Source organism: Scyliorhinus torazame, chromosome 7 (assembly GCF_047496885.1).
Source record: "Scyliorhinus torazame isolate Kashiwa2021f chromosome 7, sScyTor2.1, whole genome shotgun sequence".
Lineage (NCBI taxonomy): Eukaryota > Metazoa > Chordata > Chondrichthyes > Carcharhiniformes > Scyliorhinidae > Scyliorhinus > Scyliorhinus torazame.
Window position 1 is genome coordinate 189,159,962 of NC_092713.1, and position 17,434 is coordinate 189,177,395.

General features: G+C 47.0%; 1 protein-coding gene across 4 annotated transcripts in view; it reads left to right on the forward strand.

Moving 5' to 3' along the window:
- Positions 1 to 17,434, forward strand: part of LOC140426748 (serine/threonine-protein phosphatase 2A 55 kDa regulatory subunit B beta isoform) — an 892,336-nt gene that overhangs the window by 763,825 nt on the left and 111,077 nt on the right. For all 4 annotated transcript variants that reach the window (XM_072511886.1, XM_072511887.1, XM_072511888.1 and 1 more), the window contains 2 exons: positions 5,736 to 5,901; positions 8,578 to 8,690. In XM_072511886.1, coding sequence (XP_072367987.1) covers positions 5,736 to 5,901; positions 8,578 to 8,690 — 279 coding nt within the window. The remainder of the gene's footprint in view (positions 1 to 5,735; positions 5,902 to 8,577; positions 8,691 to 17,434) is intronic.

The window sequence follows — 17,434 nt, forward strand, 5'->3', positions numbered from 1 at the left end:
GTCCCAGGTTCGATTACCAGCTTGAGTCACTGTCTGTGCGGAGTCTGCACGTTCTCCTCGTGTCTGCGTGGATTTCCTCCGGGTGCTCCGGTTTCCTCCCACAGTCCAAAGATGTGCAGGTTAGGTGGATTGGCCATGCTAAATTGCCCTTAGGGTCCAAAAAGGGTTAGGTGGAGTTACTGGTTTACGGGGGTAGGATGGCGGCATGGGCTTGGGTGGGGTGCTCTTTCCAAGGGCCGGTGCGGACTCGATGGGCCGAGTGGCCGCCTTCTGCATTGTGAATTCTATGATTCTATAAAGTCCCCTGCCGCATCAAAATTCCCCACCAAATGCCAGATCCCCACACTCTATCACTCCCAACAGCTTCGTACATTAAAAAACATGTAAGGGCACTAAAATGAAAATACCCCTATGAATAGAAACATAAAGCTTTATAATAACATTTGTCCCCAACCAACCGCCAACAGCAACAAGGTCTCTCTTCTACCATGCTCAATCCAGTCTCAGTCCTTCTGCTTCTCCCAACACCTTCGCCGTCTCCAAGAAATAACCCCTCGAATTGTGTGTAGCTCTTAGCTTCGCCAGGTAGATCACCCCAAAACGCACTCCACTCTTGTACAGTGCCATCTTTACCTTGTTAAAGACAGCCCGCCAACTAGCCAAGTCCACCGTGAGATCCTGATATATCCGAATCCCAGCTCCTTCCCACCTCACCTCTTGTGTCTGCTTGGCTATTCTCAGCATCTTCTCCTTCCACTGATAACTATGGAAGCACAAAATTCACTGCTCTCATCGTTAATTTGCCCGCGGGTTTGGCCGGAGCGACTGGTGGGCCCTATCTAACACCACGTGGAAGACGTTGTCTTCCTCCCCCATCAACATCTTCAACATTCAGTGGTTAGCACTATTGCCTCACAGCGCCGAGGTCCCAGGTTCGATCCCGGCTCTGGGTCACTGTCCGTGTGGAGTTTGCACATTCTCCCTGTGTTTGCATGGGTCTCACAACCACAATCCAAAAAGATGTGCAAGTTAGGTGAATTGGCCACACTAAATTGCCCCTTAATTAGAAAAAAAATAAAATTGGGCACTTTAAATTTTTTTTAAAACTGTCAACATCGCCAACACAGGGCAGCACGGTGGTGCAGTCGGTTAGCCCTGCTGCCTCACATCGCCGAGGTCCAGGTTCGATCACGGCTCTAGGTCACTGTCCCTGTGTTTGCGTGGCTTTCGCCCCCACAATCCAAAGATGTGCAGGCTAGGTGGATTGGCCAGGCTTAATTGCCCCTTAATTGTAAAAAATTAATTGGGTACTCTAAATTTATTTTTTAAAAACCATCGCCAACACAAATCGGCCTCGGGCCCTCCATGCCCTCGGGCAGCCCCACGATCCTCAAGTACTGCTGCCGCGATCTATTCTCAATCTCCTCCACCTTGGCTCTCAGGTCCTTATTTCTGTCCTCCTATTGATCCCCAATCGATCAAAGCCAACTCTGGTCCATAAGTTTATTAATGTCTTCTCGTACTTTTTCAAAATATATTCATTAGAATTTTACATTTCAGAAACTGACACAACAAAGTTTACCGTACTCAACAAAAAAAAAAGCGGAATAGAGAATCCAACCCCCAACTGGTTGGGCAGCCTCCCGAGACACATCAACGAGGAGGAAAGCCAGCCGCCATTCAATAAAGGGGGAATCACACCGACCCCAGGGGAAAAAAAGGATACCTACTAAGTACATTGTTCTGCCCATCCCCAAATATCCATGCACCCGGGAACCAAAGCCAGCCTCTCTGGGGACCCCCAAGGCGCCGTCAAAAGGGGACACCTCTGAACTTCGGAGACAGCAGGATACTAGCCATGATGCAAGGCCTGGCCTAGCCCAACACTATCCAAAAAACAAATCAAGAAATTATCTCCCAAGGACCTTCCACACCCCAAAACCCACACCCTGGCGAGCCTGCACCACCCAACCCCACCCAGGGCCATGTACCAGCCTAATTCATAAAAGAAGGCAAAAATCGCTCTAACCCTCGGCCAAGAGAGAATTCCAGTCCAAGAGAGGGGTGGGAGGAAGGGGCAGCCCTCCTCCCCAGGAGCCGATCCAACGGGCCAGACCAGAACCAGAAGCAGCACAATCCTCACCCAGATGAAAAAAGGGGGAGAAAAGAAAACCCAGGGATGGGACACTCAACCAACTCACAGTGATGACTGTCATATAAAGGATATCCAGGGCCACTCTCATCCCCAATCCTCAGCCACGAATACCAATCCCACTTCAACCTACTCTGATAACAGACTAGCTTATATTCAAATCTGAAGGAAAAAAAGAAAAACACGAAACGGATTAGCTCTAACTAGGGGAACTATCCTCAATCACAGCGAGGACAAACTAGCCCTACCGACCTCAACCTTCCGCCCCTCTTCCCACTTCGGCTCCACACTTTGTCCTTTTAAACGAGATGGGGGTGATAATGTAGAACATCCCCTTCCCCCAATTGCAAGGGTTATAAGACACTATACGACATTATTACAAATAGGATCTAAACTGAGCACAAATCCCATTTCTCATTTGCTAAATCAGGATGACCAACACCCAAATTTCACACTTCCCTGTATGAAAAAAGACAGCATCAAGAAACCAACATGATCAACAGGGAGTAAAATTCAGAATAACAGATGAGCTGCAGGGTAATCCTCAGCATAAAGACATCATCCTGGTCACATGAAGAAAGCAAAAGCTGAGGATAAAGCCGGCTCAACGAGCACTCTTCAGGATCTTTCAAGGATTCCAGCGATCAAAGCATGAGTCACTACTTCCGCCATGCCGTCTCACCAACACCCAGTCTAGGCCCCGGCTGGGAGGATGGCTCGATCAGTTTGGCCGCCTCCAACCCCTCATGACGTGCATCAGGAACAGGACAGTACAGGACTATACAGCATCAATGGGTCAGACTGACCCCTGGCCTCGAAGACAGGTTACGATGTGCTCCACCGAATCTGATACACCAAGCCTCCAAATCAAGATTACCAAAACATGGGAGCCAATCCTCAAACTCACTAGAGAACTCCCTCTCTAACCGCACTGTGGATGTATTTACACCACATGGAATGCAGCACTTCAAGAAGGCAGCTCACCACCGCCTTCTCAAGGGCAATTAAGGATGAGGCAATAGTTGTTGACCTTGCCAGTGATGTTGACATTTTGTGAAATAATTTTAAAAAGAGGACATTGGAAAACGGGAAGCTGCAATATAGGTCACTGCGGGGAGCCTCTTTCCAGAAGACATGCCCAGAGATGGAATAACGTTGTGCAGATAGCCCATTGTCTTCATAGGAGAACCACTAACCTATAATTTTCACATCTTTTTGCTTCTTGATGGGTTTACCACCTCCACTTGTTTTTTTTCCTGAAGATGAATTCCAATTGTTGCAATCCAGTTTGATTAAGTGTTTATACCCTTAGGTGCGGATATTACAACTGTCTGAAGCTCTCCACTGAAAATGCCAGTATTTTCCTGGTAAACTAATATATCTCTTTTAATGATTCCCAATTGTTGTTAATTCAAGATTGTAGGCAACAGACCACTAAATCTATACCATCAGAGGTCAGGAGCATATATTGACCAGCCCTCCAGGCATTCCCGATCTGAGATTTGTGTTCAAGGGCAACCTTAATTTTCTTTCCAATTTTGACAGAATGGGTTTATACGAGGATTGAGCACAAATTTAATTAAATGATTTAGCCTCGCCCCAGCATTGTACAGCTCAAAAGTTGCAGCTACAAGGTGGGTGGAGCTGGCTGGGATGGAGAGGAGGTTTGTTAGTGAGAAGAGACGCAAGATACAATGCAGTCCCTAAAACATTAGGGACAGGTGCAGGTGAACATTAGGATTGTCCTGAAAGAAAGCAGCTCTGTGCCATTGCCTCAGACGCAATCTTGTGAAGGCTCTATTGCATTTTCCATTCGGTACTCAGTGGTATAGTCAGCGACATCAGAGGTAGCTATCAAACCGGTAAGTGAGGCATTTGAAGTTCTAAGGCCCTAATCCTCTATACTTTGTCCCTGGGAGCTCGATCAAGTCCTTCCATTGTCAGCATCTTCTCCCTCTCTCAGTTTTGAAGACCATTATTCTAAACTAAGTGTGTACATTAGTGTACCACACATGACATGTCCCCAGGCTTGATCAGAAGAAAACACAGAGGACAATAAACATGAGCAAGTTAGGACTTCAGTGTAGTAAACTGGACCTCTATCTGTGGTTCTGTCACTGCCACCATCCCACAACTCACCCCATGGTGAGTGTAAGAGTCCATCTTGTTTATTTCCTTTGTTCCCATATTTATTTTATTATTTGTGGTCCGTGGACCCAGAATGTGCCTTTAAGCAGAAGATTCAAAGTTGAATCATCCTGTTTGCCTGGACATTGCATTCCCAGACCTGGAGATGCTAGACTTTTTGGCACCGAGTGGATCTTAGAAACCAGCTTTGGAGGAAGTTGGTTCAATTGATGAACTGGCAGCTGATGGGTTGGCCAGGCACAGTGTTCTGCCTGACAACGGTTAGTAATTGGTGCCTGTGTAATGCAATCGAAGAGAACTTAGCAAAAGTGTTTAGATCTTGGAAGCGAAAGGAACTCTGTGTGTCTCTCTCTCTCACTTTGTTCTGCTTTCTGAAGTGAAAGAACTATTCTATTGTTCTGAAAGCAGTGAGTACCTGGCACATCCTTTACTATGAACCTGAAATGCTGCTGAGTCTGCAGAGAAAGTAGACAACCTTGCCAGAGAAAATCATCTCAAGCCTAGAAGGAAGAAGTACCAAATGAAAACCTGACATTGACTGGAAGTCATCCCAGTGCATCAAAGATCCTTATCCATTTATTATTTACATTTTCTTTCCCTTTCCACTACACTTTCTGTGTGTGTGTGTGTGTGTGTGTGTGTGTGTGTATATGTGTGTGTAGAGAGTGGGTCGAGTTCGGAATGGGGTAGTAGATACTTACATTTTCTGTCTGTTTAGTTATAATACTGTACATAATAAAAGGTTATTTGTGTTTTAAAGCTACAAATCTGGTGACTGTAGTTTATTGGGCTCAGCCAAGGACCTTGGCTATTTTAAACTGAATCTAATTTCACCTGTGTTGCGACTCTGGGTCAGGTGGGGCTGGAATTGACTGCACACTAGCCCAGGGTATCATGAGATGTGTTACATAGGGACAGCATTCAGGAAATGGATTGTTCTGACATTTCAAAACTTGTTCAAACAAGGATGTGAATCACATTGTAGAAAATCATTGCATTCCTTGTGAATTGCTTTAATGGTGATGAAGGTAATGGTTACCTTTGACTCTGCACTGCAAAAATGAACTCTTTTGAGTTCGTTGATGTGATGCTGTTATCCTATTAATTGACATGTGGCTCTTTCAACCATAAGTTTGAAAGAAATAGGCGGAGATTCTCCAATTTGAGTTCGGCCTGACACAGCTGCCAGCGAGAATGGAGAATTTGACGCTTAGGCAAAACATTCACTGCAATGGGAGCAGAGAACCCACCGGTGTGAACGGACAGAGAATTCTGGCCTTTATCTCTGGGATTATACCTTAAATCCCCGTGGTATTATGAATGACTTTTTAGTCAAGCCAATAATGGAAATTGATGCCTCTTATTCTTTGGTACTATAGTCACAGACATTCTGCAGGACTTTATATATGTGAATTTGTTTCCTTGTTTATCTCAGAGTAAAAACCAATCTCATCGCAGAGGAGAATATAATGTTTACAGCACTTTCCAGAGCCATGAACCAGAGTTTGACTACCTGAAGAGTCTAGAGATCGAAGAGAAGATAAATAAAATCAGGTGGCTACCCCAGCAGAATGCAGCCTACTTCCTTCTCTCAACGAATGGTAGGTTATAGATGGATGCTGGTGTGGTTTCAATGTAAAATGGTATATCTGCATTGCACCTTTTCCGTCACACTCTTTCTTTAACTGTAACAGATTTGCAATTTACCCCACTTTTTAAAAAAATTTAAAGTGCCCAATTCAGTTTTTCCAATTGAGGGGCAATTTAGCGTGGCCAATCCACCTACCCTGCACATCTTTGGGTTGTGGGGGCAAAACCTACGCGAACAAGGGGAGAATGTACAAACTCCACACGGACAGTGACCCAGAGCCGGGATTGAACCTGGGACCTCGGCGCCATGAGGCAGCAGTGTTAACCACTGCATCATCGGCTGCCTACACCATGTTCACTTAAGGACCCAAGAGTAAAGGCCATTCGAACATCAAACTCATTCCTGCCACAGTCACCAAACATTAGGATCAGGAGTATAGAATAATAAAATCCTTATAAGCTGAAGGAGGCCATTTGGCCCATCGAGTCTGCACTGACCCTCTGAAAGAGCATCCTAATTAGACCCATTCCCTCACCCTACCCCCACAACCCCACCTAACCTTTTTTATGGACACTAAGGGACAATTGAGCATGGCCAATCCACCTAACCTAAACATCTTTAGACTGTAGGAGGAAACCGGAGCACCCGGAGGAAACCCATGCAGACAGGAGGAGAAAGTGCAAACTCCACACACACAGTCACCCAAGGCTGAATTGAACCCTGGTACTGTGAGTCAACAGTGGTAACCACTGTGCCACCGTGCTGCCTGCAGTCCCTCAGGCCAGCTCTGTCTTTCATCGTTGACCTGTACCTTAATTCCATTTACCTGCCATATCTCCATAATAATTTGATATCCTTCACAACTCCGGTTGACCAACAGCATGCGGAGCTTTGTTGAGAAAAGAGTTTCTCAGTTCCGCTGCCCTCTGTGTGATTTTGCTGCTGACTGACCTGGCTCTGATTTGAAGATTACTTCCCCTTTTTTTCCTGATGGAGTAATGGGGCAGAATGCTGGTTTTCTGGTTTCCCCCCTCAGTCTAGGATGGTGATTTGACACACAGGAGTGGGTTGAAAGAGAGGGAACCCTATTATTGTGTGCAATAGAAATTAAGTGCAAGAGCACAGATTGACTATATTGAGGGGAGGGCCAGAGTGGTGGGGAGCTGCAATGAATCAAAGACCTGTTAATATTTAATAAATATTCTAACACAATTGGTTCTCTGATAGCATTTAATTGAGAACTTCCATATTTCAATGAAGGGACATATTTGGAAAATATATATTTTTTAAAATGATTCTAATCATCTTCTATATCATGCACCTGTCCTGTGTGTTGTACAGAGCCTGCAGTTCGAGAAACTCATTATAAGGGTCATTTTTCACAATATTAACAATTCATGGGCTCTCCAATGACTTCTGTTTGATGCAGTATTTCTGGGAACAAAACGGATTAGTCAGCATCACCATTCTTTGATATCAAATGGCTGGGAAAGATTAAGGTCAGCTGAAGCTGGTGTTTGAAACATTTAATATGGTGGGATAGGGAAATTAAAGCAGCTTACCTTTTGTCCCTGTTCTATTGTCAAGTTAGAATCATAGACTCTTATAACACAGGCAGAGGTCACCCGGCCCATCTTGCCCATCGAGGCTGGCACAAGCCAGCCCTTTGAAACAGCTAACCAGTTACTTGCACAACCCTGAAAGTTGTCAGTTTTCAATGCGTCCAATGTAAACACATCTTTTTATCTTATCGCTCAACCCATCTGAAGCAGATGGGAACTTTGTTTAGCAGCCCAATTTCTGAACTGTGCTGATAGCGGGGGGATGGGGAGGTCTGCCAGTGCCAGAGACAGACTTATATGTGGGATTTCCTGATGTTCCAGGTTCATACTATTAGGATGTGCACTATGGAACAGGGACTGAGACAGCGGCATTTGTAACATTAACTTCTCCTCAGTCTATGCCCTTTGAAGTTTAGTGAGGTGGTGTGTTTCAGGGATAAAATAAGCTCAAAGAGGCCATGAGAGAAATTAAAGAGGTTTCCAGGCTAGGTTTGGGGGATCTGGCTAATCTAACCCAAGGCACCTTTGGTTCAGTTATAGCACGGTGAGCCAGAATGTCTGGGGTGATTTGGTGATCCGTTTCTCATTGTGCAGTGGTATTGTAACTGATTGCAGCTCTCTTCTCTGCGGATTCCCAGCAGGCAGTTGAAGTGCTGTCAAAGTAGCCAATCATATTAAAGGATTGCCACAGACACCCAACCAGGAAACATGCACATGGGGTGAAGATGAAAGCTAAAATATTCAGAAAAAATCTTTGGTGGACATCAGAAGGGGAGAAGCAGCTGAGGGGAACTGAATGGATGATAACAATCTCAGTGATATGGTCCATGGAACTCCTTACAAAACCCTCCTTTCCTTCTGCTGTGTCTGCTGTGTTCCTGCCTGTATATCTTTTTTAAACATAAATGTAATGCACCCTAAAATATACCAGGACTCAATCTTAATTTGTGAGCCTTGTAACATCTTTAAAATGAGAAATTGATAGTTCACGTAAGGAATTATTGAAGCGTGGTAATCTGAATTAAATGGTTTCAACTCCTGAATCAGAAAACCAGAATTTCACAGGGGCTATGCAGTAACTCGTTTGTAGGATTAACTGAACTGTTTCATTTATTTGAAAATAGATAAGACGGTTAAACTGTGGAAAATCAGCGAGCGGGACAAAAGGCCGGAAGGATACAACTTGAAGGATGAAGATGGTAGAATCAAAGACCCCTCCACAATCACGTCCCTACGGGTAAGGTCATTCATTGAATGACACATTCCGCCACAGATTACTGAGGAATCGAGCAGAAAGCTTAAATGTGCTTCATTTCTGTCTGCAGGTTGAATAATATTTTTATTGATCCTAGGCTAGCCTCTTACAAGCCATGTCTAATGTCTGGTGTGCTGCATTCAGTGCGAAAATATATGTGCATGAGCATATGTTACAGGTTCTGAGATGAATCCTCTTGAAGCTGGATGTGGCTGCTATAACCATAGGTATCTTCAGTTCAGTCATAACGCAGTGAGTCAGAATAATGTCTTGTGTGACCTAGTGATCTCTCGAGCAAGAATTCCCCCACCACCACCCCACTCAGTCGCTTTGTAACTGATTGCAGGTCTCTTCTGGGGATTCCCAGTAGGGAGGTAAAGTGCTGTCATCAGACTGTCTAAGTAGCCAATCAAGTTATAGGATTTTCACAGCTATCCAACCAGGAAACAAAAGGCAGGAAAATGAAATCACTTATTCAAAAATTAATATACAACAAATTAAATATTGAGACATGCCCATGAGGTGAAGTAGAAAGCTAAAATATTCTGGGGGAAAAAATTTTTATGAAAAAAATTAGATTTAAAGCTCTATTAATTAATTATTTAACAGCACTTTGCAAATATATCTACATTTTTCAGGGCCAGTTCATCAAATTTTCTTGATCACATTGCCATTAAAAGCCTTCTTACACCTGATTTAACGAGGTGTAACTATTTAGAGGGTTTTTAACACTGATGTGGCAGTGGGAAAGTTGAAATTCCTGTTGATTTCAGTGATTGCAGCTTTTTGGGAAGTGGGTGTCCACAGTCGTAGGATCAGTGAGTGACAGATCATAATGTCAAGATTGCTGCACCGATCTGCACATACCTGACATCCTGAAGCTACAGTCTGTTAGAAAGAGTTAATGGTGGTGAATGCAGTTTACTGTCAACATCCCCTCCCTCTGCAAAATACAAGCCAAGATCATGACACTATTTAAAGAAGAGCAGGAGAATTCTCTTGGCTAATATTTATTCCTCAACCAAAACTATCGAGACAGGTTATCCAGTCGTTTATCTCATTGCTGTTTTGGGACTTTGCACACATACACACCACCATATGTAGGCACCTTCATCACGCGTACTGAACTGATTCAAAGCTCCCGAAGGTCATGTAAATTATGGAGCAGAGTCATACTGAGCTAGGAATAAACATGCTGCCACTGCAGCCCAAAAGACTGCTACATCAATATAACAAATGCTGCAAAGATCAGAAAGGTCCCAGGTTCAGCCCCTGGTCTGTGATGAATCAGTGGATCTCAGCCAACACAAGAGTTGCATACCCATGTAATTAACATTCGTGCTTGGACTAGAGCATTTCACCCAGGGCTGCCAGTCCTGTTTGAGATCTGGTGACCACTACTGTCAATTATTCACCTGTGGATGTTTGATGGGAGCCGGATGAGGCAGAGCTGCAGTGCCGTGCACAGCGAAACAGTCTCCTGACACTCACCTGGCAAGCCTTGCCTATGAAAAATGGGTATTTCAACTATGAAATGTATAGATTAGTGCCCCAGCAAGGGGTCAGATGCTTCAAACCAGGAAAAGAAAATAATTGACCAAAAAGATTTGCCTTGTCTTGTCTTCCTGTTTTGTATCAGAAAGTTAGGAAGAGGCCCCACAAGGGCTAAATTTGTTCAAGCTGCAACTCTCGGGGGAGCATTTAATTTATTTCATAGGATGTGGACATCGCTAGAAAGGCCAGCATTTGTAGCCAATTCCTAATTGCCCATGAAACGAGTGACTTTCTCGGCCAATTCAGAGGGAAGTTCAGAGTGAACCACATTGCTGTGTGTCTGAAGTCACATGTAGGCTAGACCGGGTAAGGACCACAAATTTTCTTCCCTGTAGGATATTAGTGAACCAGATGGGTATTTCTGACAATTGATGATAGTTTCATGTCGCTATTACTGAGACTAGCTTTATATTTTAGATATATTAACTGAATTCAAGTTGCACCAGCTGTCATAATAGGTTTGGGTTTGAACGAATGCCTCCAGAACATGAGCCTGGGTTCCACTACACCACCGTCTCCCTCAAACCTCTCGCATGTGCAGCTGCAGTGCCCGTGTCAGCTGCAGGGCTCGTGTCTTTGTAGTCAGCTGGCTGTTGCCAGCACCAAAGATGGTGCCAATCGTCACAGGGTCTGTGGGTCAAATTATGGACCAGGCCCTACATCTCTCTCCTAGACATCAGCTGTCAATGTTCAACGGACGCATGTTGTATTTTTTTTTTTAAAATTTAGATTACCCAATAATTTTTTCCAATTAAGGGGCAATGTAGTGTGGCCAATCCATCTACCCTGCACATTTTTGCGTTGTGGGGGCGAAACCCACGCAGACACGGGGAGAATGTGCAAATTCCACAAGACAGTGACCCAGAGCCGGGATCGAACCTGGGACCTCAGCGCTGTGAGGCAGCTGTGCTAACCACTAGGCCACCATGCTGCCCGCATGTTGTATTCTTAGGATATGAGCATTGCTGGCAAGGTCAGATTTATTGGGCCTTGAAAAGTCCCAGAGCGAGATTCTCCACTCCCGCGTCGGTTGGGAGAATCGCCTGGGCCGCCAAAATTTCCCGGGACGCCGGTCCGACGCCCTCCCGCGATTCTCCCAATCGGCGGGAACTGCCCCGTCGAGTTCCGAAGGCCGGAGAATCGCCGGAGACACCCAAAATGGCGATTCTCCGGCATCCCCGCTATTCTCAGGCCCGGATGGGCCGAACAGCCAGGCCAAAACGGCGGGTTCCCCCCGGCGCCGTCCACACCTGGTCGCTGCCGTCGTGAACGGTGCATGAACGCTGGGGGGGAGGGGGGATCATGCACCGGGGGGTACCTCAAGTGTGGCATGGCCCCGATCGGTGCCCACCGATCGTCGGCCTATCCTCTCTGAAGGAGGACCTCCTTCCTTCCGCGGCCCCGCAAGATCCGTCCGCCATCTTCTTGCGGGGCAGACTTAGAGCGGACGGCAACCACGCATGCACGGGTTAGCGCCGGCCAACCCACGCATGCGCGGATGACGCCAGTTACGCGGCACCGGCCGCGTCATCTATGCGGCGCCGCCTTTACACGGGCGACAAGGCCTGGCACGTGTAGATGACACGCCCCCAATCCTAGCCCATTGTCAGGGCCTGAATCGGTCGGGATCGGGGCCGTTTCGCGCCATCGTGAATCTAGACGGCGTTCAGGACGGCGCAGCCACTTCGGCGCGGGAGAGGAGAATCCCGCCCCCCGTCTTTGTGCTGATGGTGCTTATCTGACATTTTATTGCTTTGAGAGGCACAAACCTATTTATCCTGACTGGATTAATAAATGGGTGAAATAATAACGGCATGAATTTACACAAACATATATTTTTTAAAGATATTTTATTCCAAACATATTCAATATGATAACGCAACCCTAACATCCGACAGATTATACAGTTTGTACATTTTCCCCCTGTTTACTCCCCCCTCCCCCTCCCTCGCGACAAACAGCTCCTCAAGTATAGGCATGAACGTCCTCCACTGTACTTCAAAGCCCTCCCCCAACCCCCTTAGGGCAAATTTGATTGAGAAACCCGTACAAGTCTCCCAGCCAGGCCGCAACCCCCAGCGGCGTGGCCGATCTCCAATTCAAAAGTATCCTTGCCGGCAATCAGCTCCGGCACCTCCGACACCCCAAAGAACACCACCAGAGTGTCTGCCTTCATCTCAAGTGCTACAATCTCCAATAAGTTCCCCAACACTGCCTCCCAAATGTTCCCCAACTGCTCACACTGCCAGAACATATGGGCATGGTTCGCCAGCCCCCACCCTCACCTCTTGCACCCATCCACTACCTTTGAAAAAACCCCACTCATGTGGACCCTGTGCACCTCCTTAAATTGTATAAGACTCATCCTTGCGCAGGAGGAGATTGAGTTCACTCGGCGCATAACTTCACACCAAGGTCCCCATCCTATCTCCCTCCCCAACTTCTCCCACTTCCGTTTGACCCTTTTCACTAAGACTGTGCCCTGCTCTCCCAGCCACCAATATACAATATATACCCCCAATCCCCCCATCCCACCTCTCTCCCCCCCCCCCCCCCCCCCCCCCCCACCACCACTTGGGAGCAACAGTTTCTCTAGCAGCGTATAGTCCCGCACCTGAGGGAAAGAAGGCAGCTCCTTGCGCACAAAGTCCCGCACCTGCCAATATCTAAACTCACTTCCCCTTGGTAGCTCAAACCTCTCCCCTGATCTGCTCTAGCCCCTCCTCCCTCCATTTCCTACAAATCCCACCCATCCCCCCCGGCATAAACCTATGATTCCCACAGAGTGGAGACATCGCCGACATATGACTCAGTTTAAAGTGCCTCCTCCGCTGGTTCCAAATTTTTATAGATGACTCCACCACCGGACTCGTCGTATACTCCCTCGGGGCGAATGGCAGGAGGGCCGTCACCAGAGTGTTCAGGCTCGTACCCTTGCAAAGACTCCTCCTTTAATCTGATCCGATCTGCCCCTCCCCCTCCCACCATTGCCTCACCTTCTCCACATTCGCTGTCCAATAGGTTTCCTCCGGGTGCTCCCATTTTCCTCCCACAAGTCCCGAAAGATGTGCTTGTTAGATGAAATGGACATTCTGAATTCTCCCTCCATGTACCCGAACAGGTGCCGGAATGTGGCGACTAGGGGATTTTCACAGTAACTTCATTTCAGTGTTAACGTAAGTCTACTTGTGACAATAAAGATTATTATTATTATGCAACAAATTCAGGAGCACCAGCCACCCTTTCCATCTCTGACTTTGCAACGGAGGCCTCTTCACCCTTGGCACCTTCCCTGCCCACACAAATTCCGAGATCAATGGATTTACCTCCTGAAGAAAGGCCTTGGGGAGGAAAATCGGGAGGGACTGAAACAGAATCAGGAAGCTCGGCAGTATGTTCATCATCACCACCTGCACCCTCCCTGCCAATGTCAGGTGCAGCAACGCATCCCATTTTTTAAGGTCCCCCTTAACCTCCTCCACCAACCCCATCAAATTCCACCTACGCATCGTGGCCCACTTCTGCGTTACCTAATCCCCAGGTACCAGAACCGCTCCCTTGCCACCTTGAATGGCAGAGTCCCCAGGTTCGCCTTCCCTCCCCACTGCATTCACCGGGAACACCTCGCTTTTTCCTACATTCAAATTATAGCCCGAAAAGGATCCAAACCTCTCCAATAAGCCATGATTCTGCCTGCTTGTTAATGGGTCCGTCACGAACAGCAACAGGTCATCGATGTACAACGACACCCGTTGCTCCCTGCCCCTCCCCTCAATCCCCTGCCACTGAGCAGAGGCCCGAAGTGCCATTGCCAAGGGCTCAAACGCCAATGTAAACAACAGCGGGGACAGTGGACACCACTGCCTCATACCCCTGTGCAGTCAAAAATACCCTGGATTCGTCTCATTTGTTCACACACTTGCCATGGGGGACGCATACAGCAACCGAACCCACGCCATAAACCTCGGCCTGAACCCAAGGAGTTCAAATACCTCGATGCTACCCGGTCAAAGGCCTTCTCTGCGTTCACTGACACGATCACCTCTAGCACCCGTCCCCACGACGGGGTCAGAATTACGTTTTAACAGCCTCCTAATATTACTAGAGAGCTGCCTCCCCTTCACAAACTCCGTTTGATTCTCCAAGACCACCTCCAGCACACATCCTTCCAACCTTCTCACCAGTACCTTTGCCAGGACTTTCACACCTGTATTCAGCAACGAGATGGGCCTATAGGTCCCACACTCCAATGTATTCTTCCCCTTTTTCGGAATCAGCTAAATCGACACTTGCGCCAGAGTAGCCAGCAACTCCACGGGAGGGTTTAAACTAGTATGGCAGGGGGGTGGGCACGGGAGCAATAGGTCAGAAGGTGAGAGCATTGAGGGAGAACTAGGGAATAGGGACAGTGTGGCTCTGAGGCAGAGCAGACAGGGAGAGGTTGCTGAACACAGCGGGTCTGGTGGACTGAAGTGCATATGTTTTAATGCAAGAAGTATTACGGGTAAGGCAGATGAACTTAGAGCTTGGATTAGTACTTGGAACTATGATGTTGTTGCCATTACAGAGACCTGATTGAGGGAAGGGCAGGATTGGCAGCTAAACGTTCCAGCATTTAGATGTTTCAGGCGGGATAGAGGGGGATGTAAAAGGGGAGGCGGAGTTGCGCTACTGGTTCGGGAGAATATCACAGCTGTACTGCGAGAGGACACCTCAGAGGGCAGTGAGGCTATATGGGTAGAGATCAGGAATAAGAAGGGTGCAGTCACAATGTTGGGGGTATACTACAGGCCTCCCAACAGCCAGCGGGAGATAGAGGAGCAGATAGGTAGACAGATTTTGGAAAAGAGTAAAAACAACAGGGTTGTGGTGATGGGAGACTTCAACTTCCCCAATATTGACTGGGACTCACTTAGTGCCAGGGGCTTAGACGGGGCGGAGTTTGTAAGGAGCATCCAGGAGGGCTTCTTAAAACAATATGTAAACAGTCCAACTAGGGAAGGGGCGGTACTGGACCTGGTATTGGGGAATGAGCCCGGCCAGGTGGTAGATGTTTCAGTAGGGGAGCATTTCGGTAACAGTGACCGCAATTCAGTAAGTTTTAAAGTACTGGTGGACAAGGATAAGAGTGGTCCTAGGATGAATGTGCTAAATTGGGGGAAGGCTAATTATAACAATATTAGGTGGGAACTGAAGAACATAGATTGGGGGCGGATGTTTGAGGGCAAATCAACATCTGACATGTGGGAGGCTTTCAAGTGGCCGTTGAAAGGAATACAGGACCGGCATGTTCCTGTGAGGAAGAAGGATAAATACGGCAATTTTCGGGAACCTTGGATGACGAGTGATATTGTAGGCCTCGTCAAAAAGAAAGAGGAGGCATTTGTCAGGGCTAAAAGGCTGGGAACAGACGAAGCCTGCGTGGAATATAAGGAAAGTAGGAAGGAACTTAAGCAAGGAGTCAGGAGGGCTAGAAGGGGTCACGAAAAGTCATTGGCAAATAGGGTTAAGGAAAATCCCAAGGCTTTTTACACGTACATAAAAAGCAAGAGGGTAGCCAGGGAAAGGGTTGGCCCACTGAAAGATAGGCAAGGGAATCTATGTGTGGAGCCAGAGGAAATGGGTGAGGTACTAAATGAATACTTTGCATCAGTATTCACCAAAGAGAAGGAATTGGTAGATGTTGAGTCTGGAGAAGGGGGTGTAGATAGCCTGGGTCACATTGTGATCCAAAAAGACGAGGTGTTGGGTGCCTTAAAAAATATTAAGGTAGATAAGTCCCCAGGGCCTGATGGGATCTACCCCAGAATACTGAAGGAGGCTGGAGAGGAAATTGCTGGGGCCTTGACAGAAATCTTTGGATCCTCGCTGTCTTCAGGGGATGTCCCGGAGGACTGGAGAATAGCCAATGTTGTTCCTCTGTTTAAGAAGGGTAGCAAGGATAATCCCGGGGACTACAGGCCGGTGAGCCTTACTTCAGTGGTAGGGAAATTACTGGAGAGAATTCTTCGAGACAGGATCTACTCCCATTTGGAAGCAAATGGACGTATTAGTGAGAGGCAGCACGGTTTTGTGAAGGGGAGGTCGTGTCTCACTAACTTGATAGAGTTTTTCGAGGAAGTCACTAAGATGATTGATGTAGGTAGGGCAGTGGATGTTGTCTATATGGACTTCAGTAAGGCCTTTGACAAGGTCCCTCATGGTAGACAAGTACAAAAGGTGAAGTCACACGGGATCAGGGGTGAGCTGGCAAGGTGGATACAGAACTGGCTAGGCCATAGAAGGCAGAGAGTAGCAATGGAAGGATGCTTTTCTCATTGGAGGGCTGTGACCAGTGGTGTTCCACAGGGATCAGTGCTGGGACCTTTGCTCTTTGTAGTATATATAAATGATTTGGAGGAAAATGTAACTGGTCTGATTAGTAAGTTTGCAGACGACACAAAGGTTGGTGGAATTGCGGATAACGATGAGGACTGTCGGAGGATACAGAAGGATTTAGATTGTTTGGAGACTTGGGCGGAGAGATGGCAGATGGTGTTTAATCCGGACAAATGTGAGGTAATGCATTTTGGAAGGTCTAATGCAGGTAGGGAATATACAGTGAATGGTAGAACCCTCAAGAGTATTGAAAGTCAAAGAGATCTAGGAGTACAGGTCCACAGGTCATTGAAAGGGACAACACAGGTGGAGAAGGTAGTCAAGAAGGCATACGGCATGCTTGCCTTCATTGGCCGGGGCATTGAGTATAAGAATTGGCAAGTCATGTTGCAGCTGTATAGAACCTTAGTTAGGCCACACTTGGAGTATAGTGTTCAATTCTGGTCGCCACACTACCAGAAGGATGTGGAGGCTTTAGAAAGGGTGCAGAAGAGATTTACCAGAATGTTGCCTGGTATGGAGGGCATTAGCTATGAGGAGCGGTTGAATAAACTCGGTTTGTTCTCACTGGAACGAAGGAGGTTGAGGGGAGACCTGATAGAGGTATACAAAATTATGAGGGGCATAGACAGAGTGGATAGTCAGAGGCTTTTCCCCAGGGTAGAGGGGTCAATTACTAGGGGGCATAGGTTTAAGGTGAGAGGGGCAAGGTTCAGAGTAGATGTACGAGGCAAATTTTTTACGCAGAGGGTAGTGGGTGCCTGGAACTCGCTGCCGGGGGAGGTGGTGGAAGC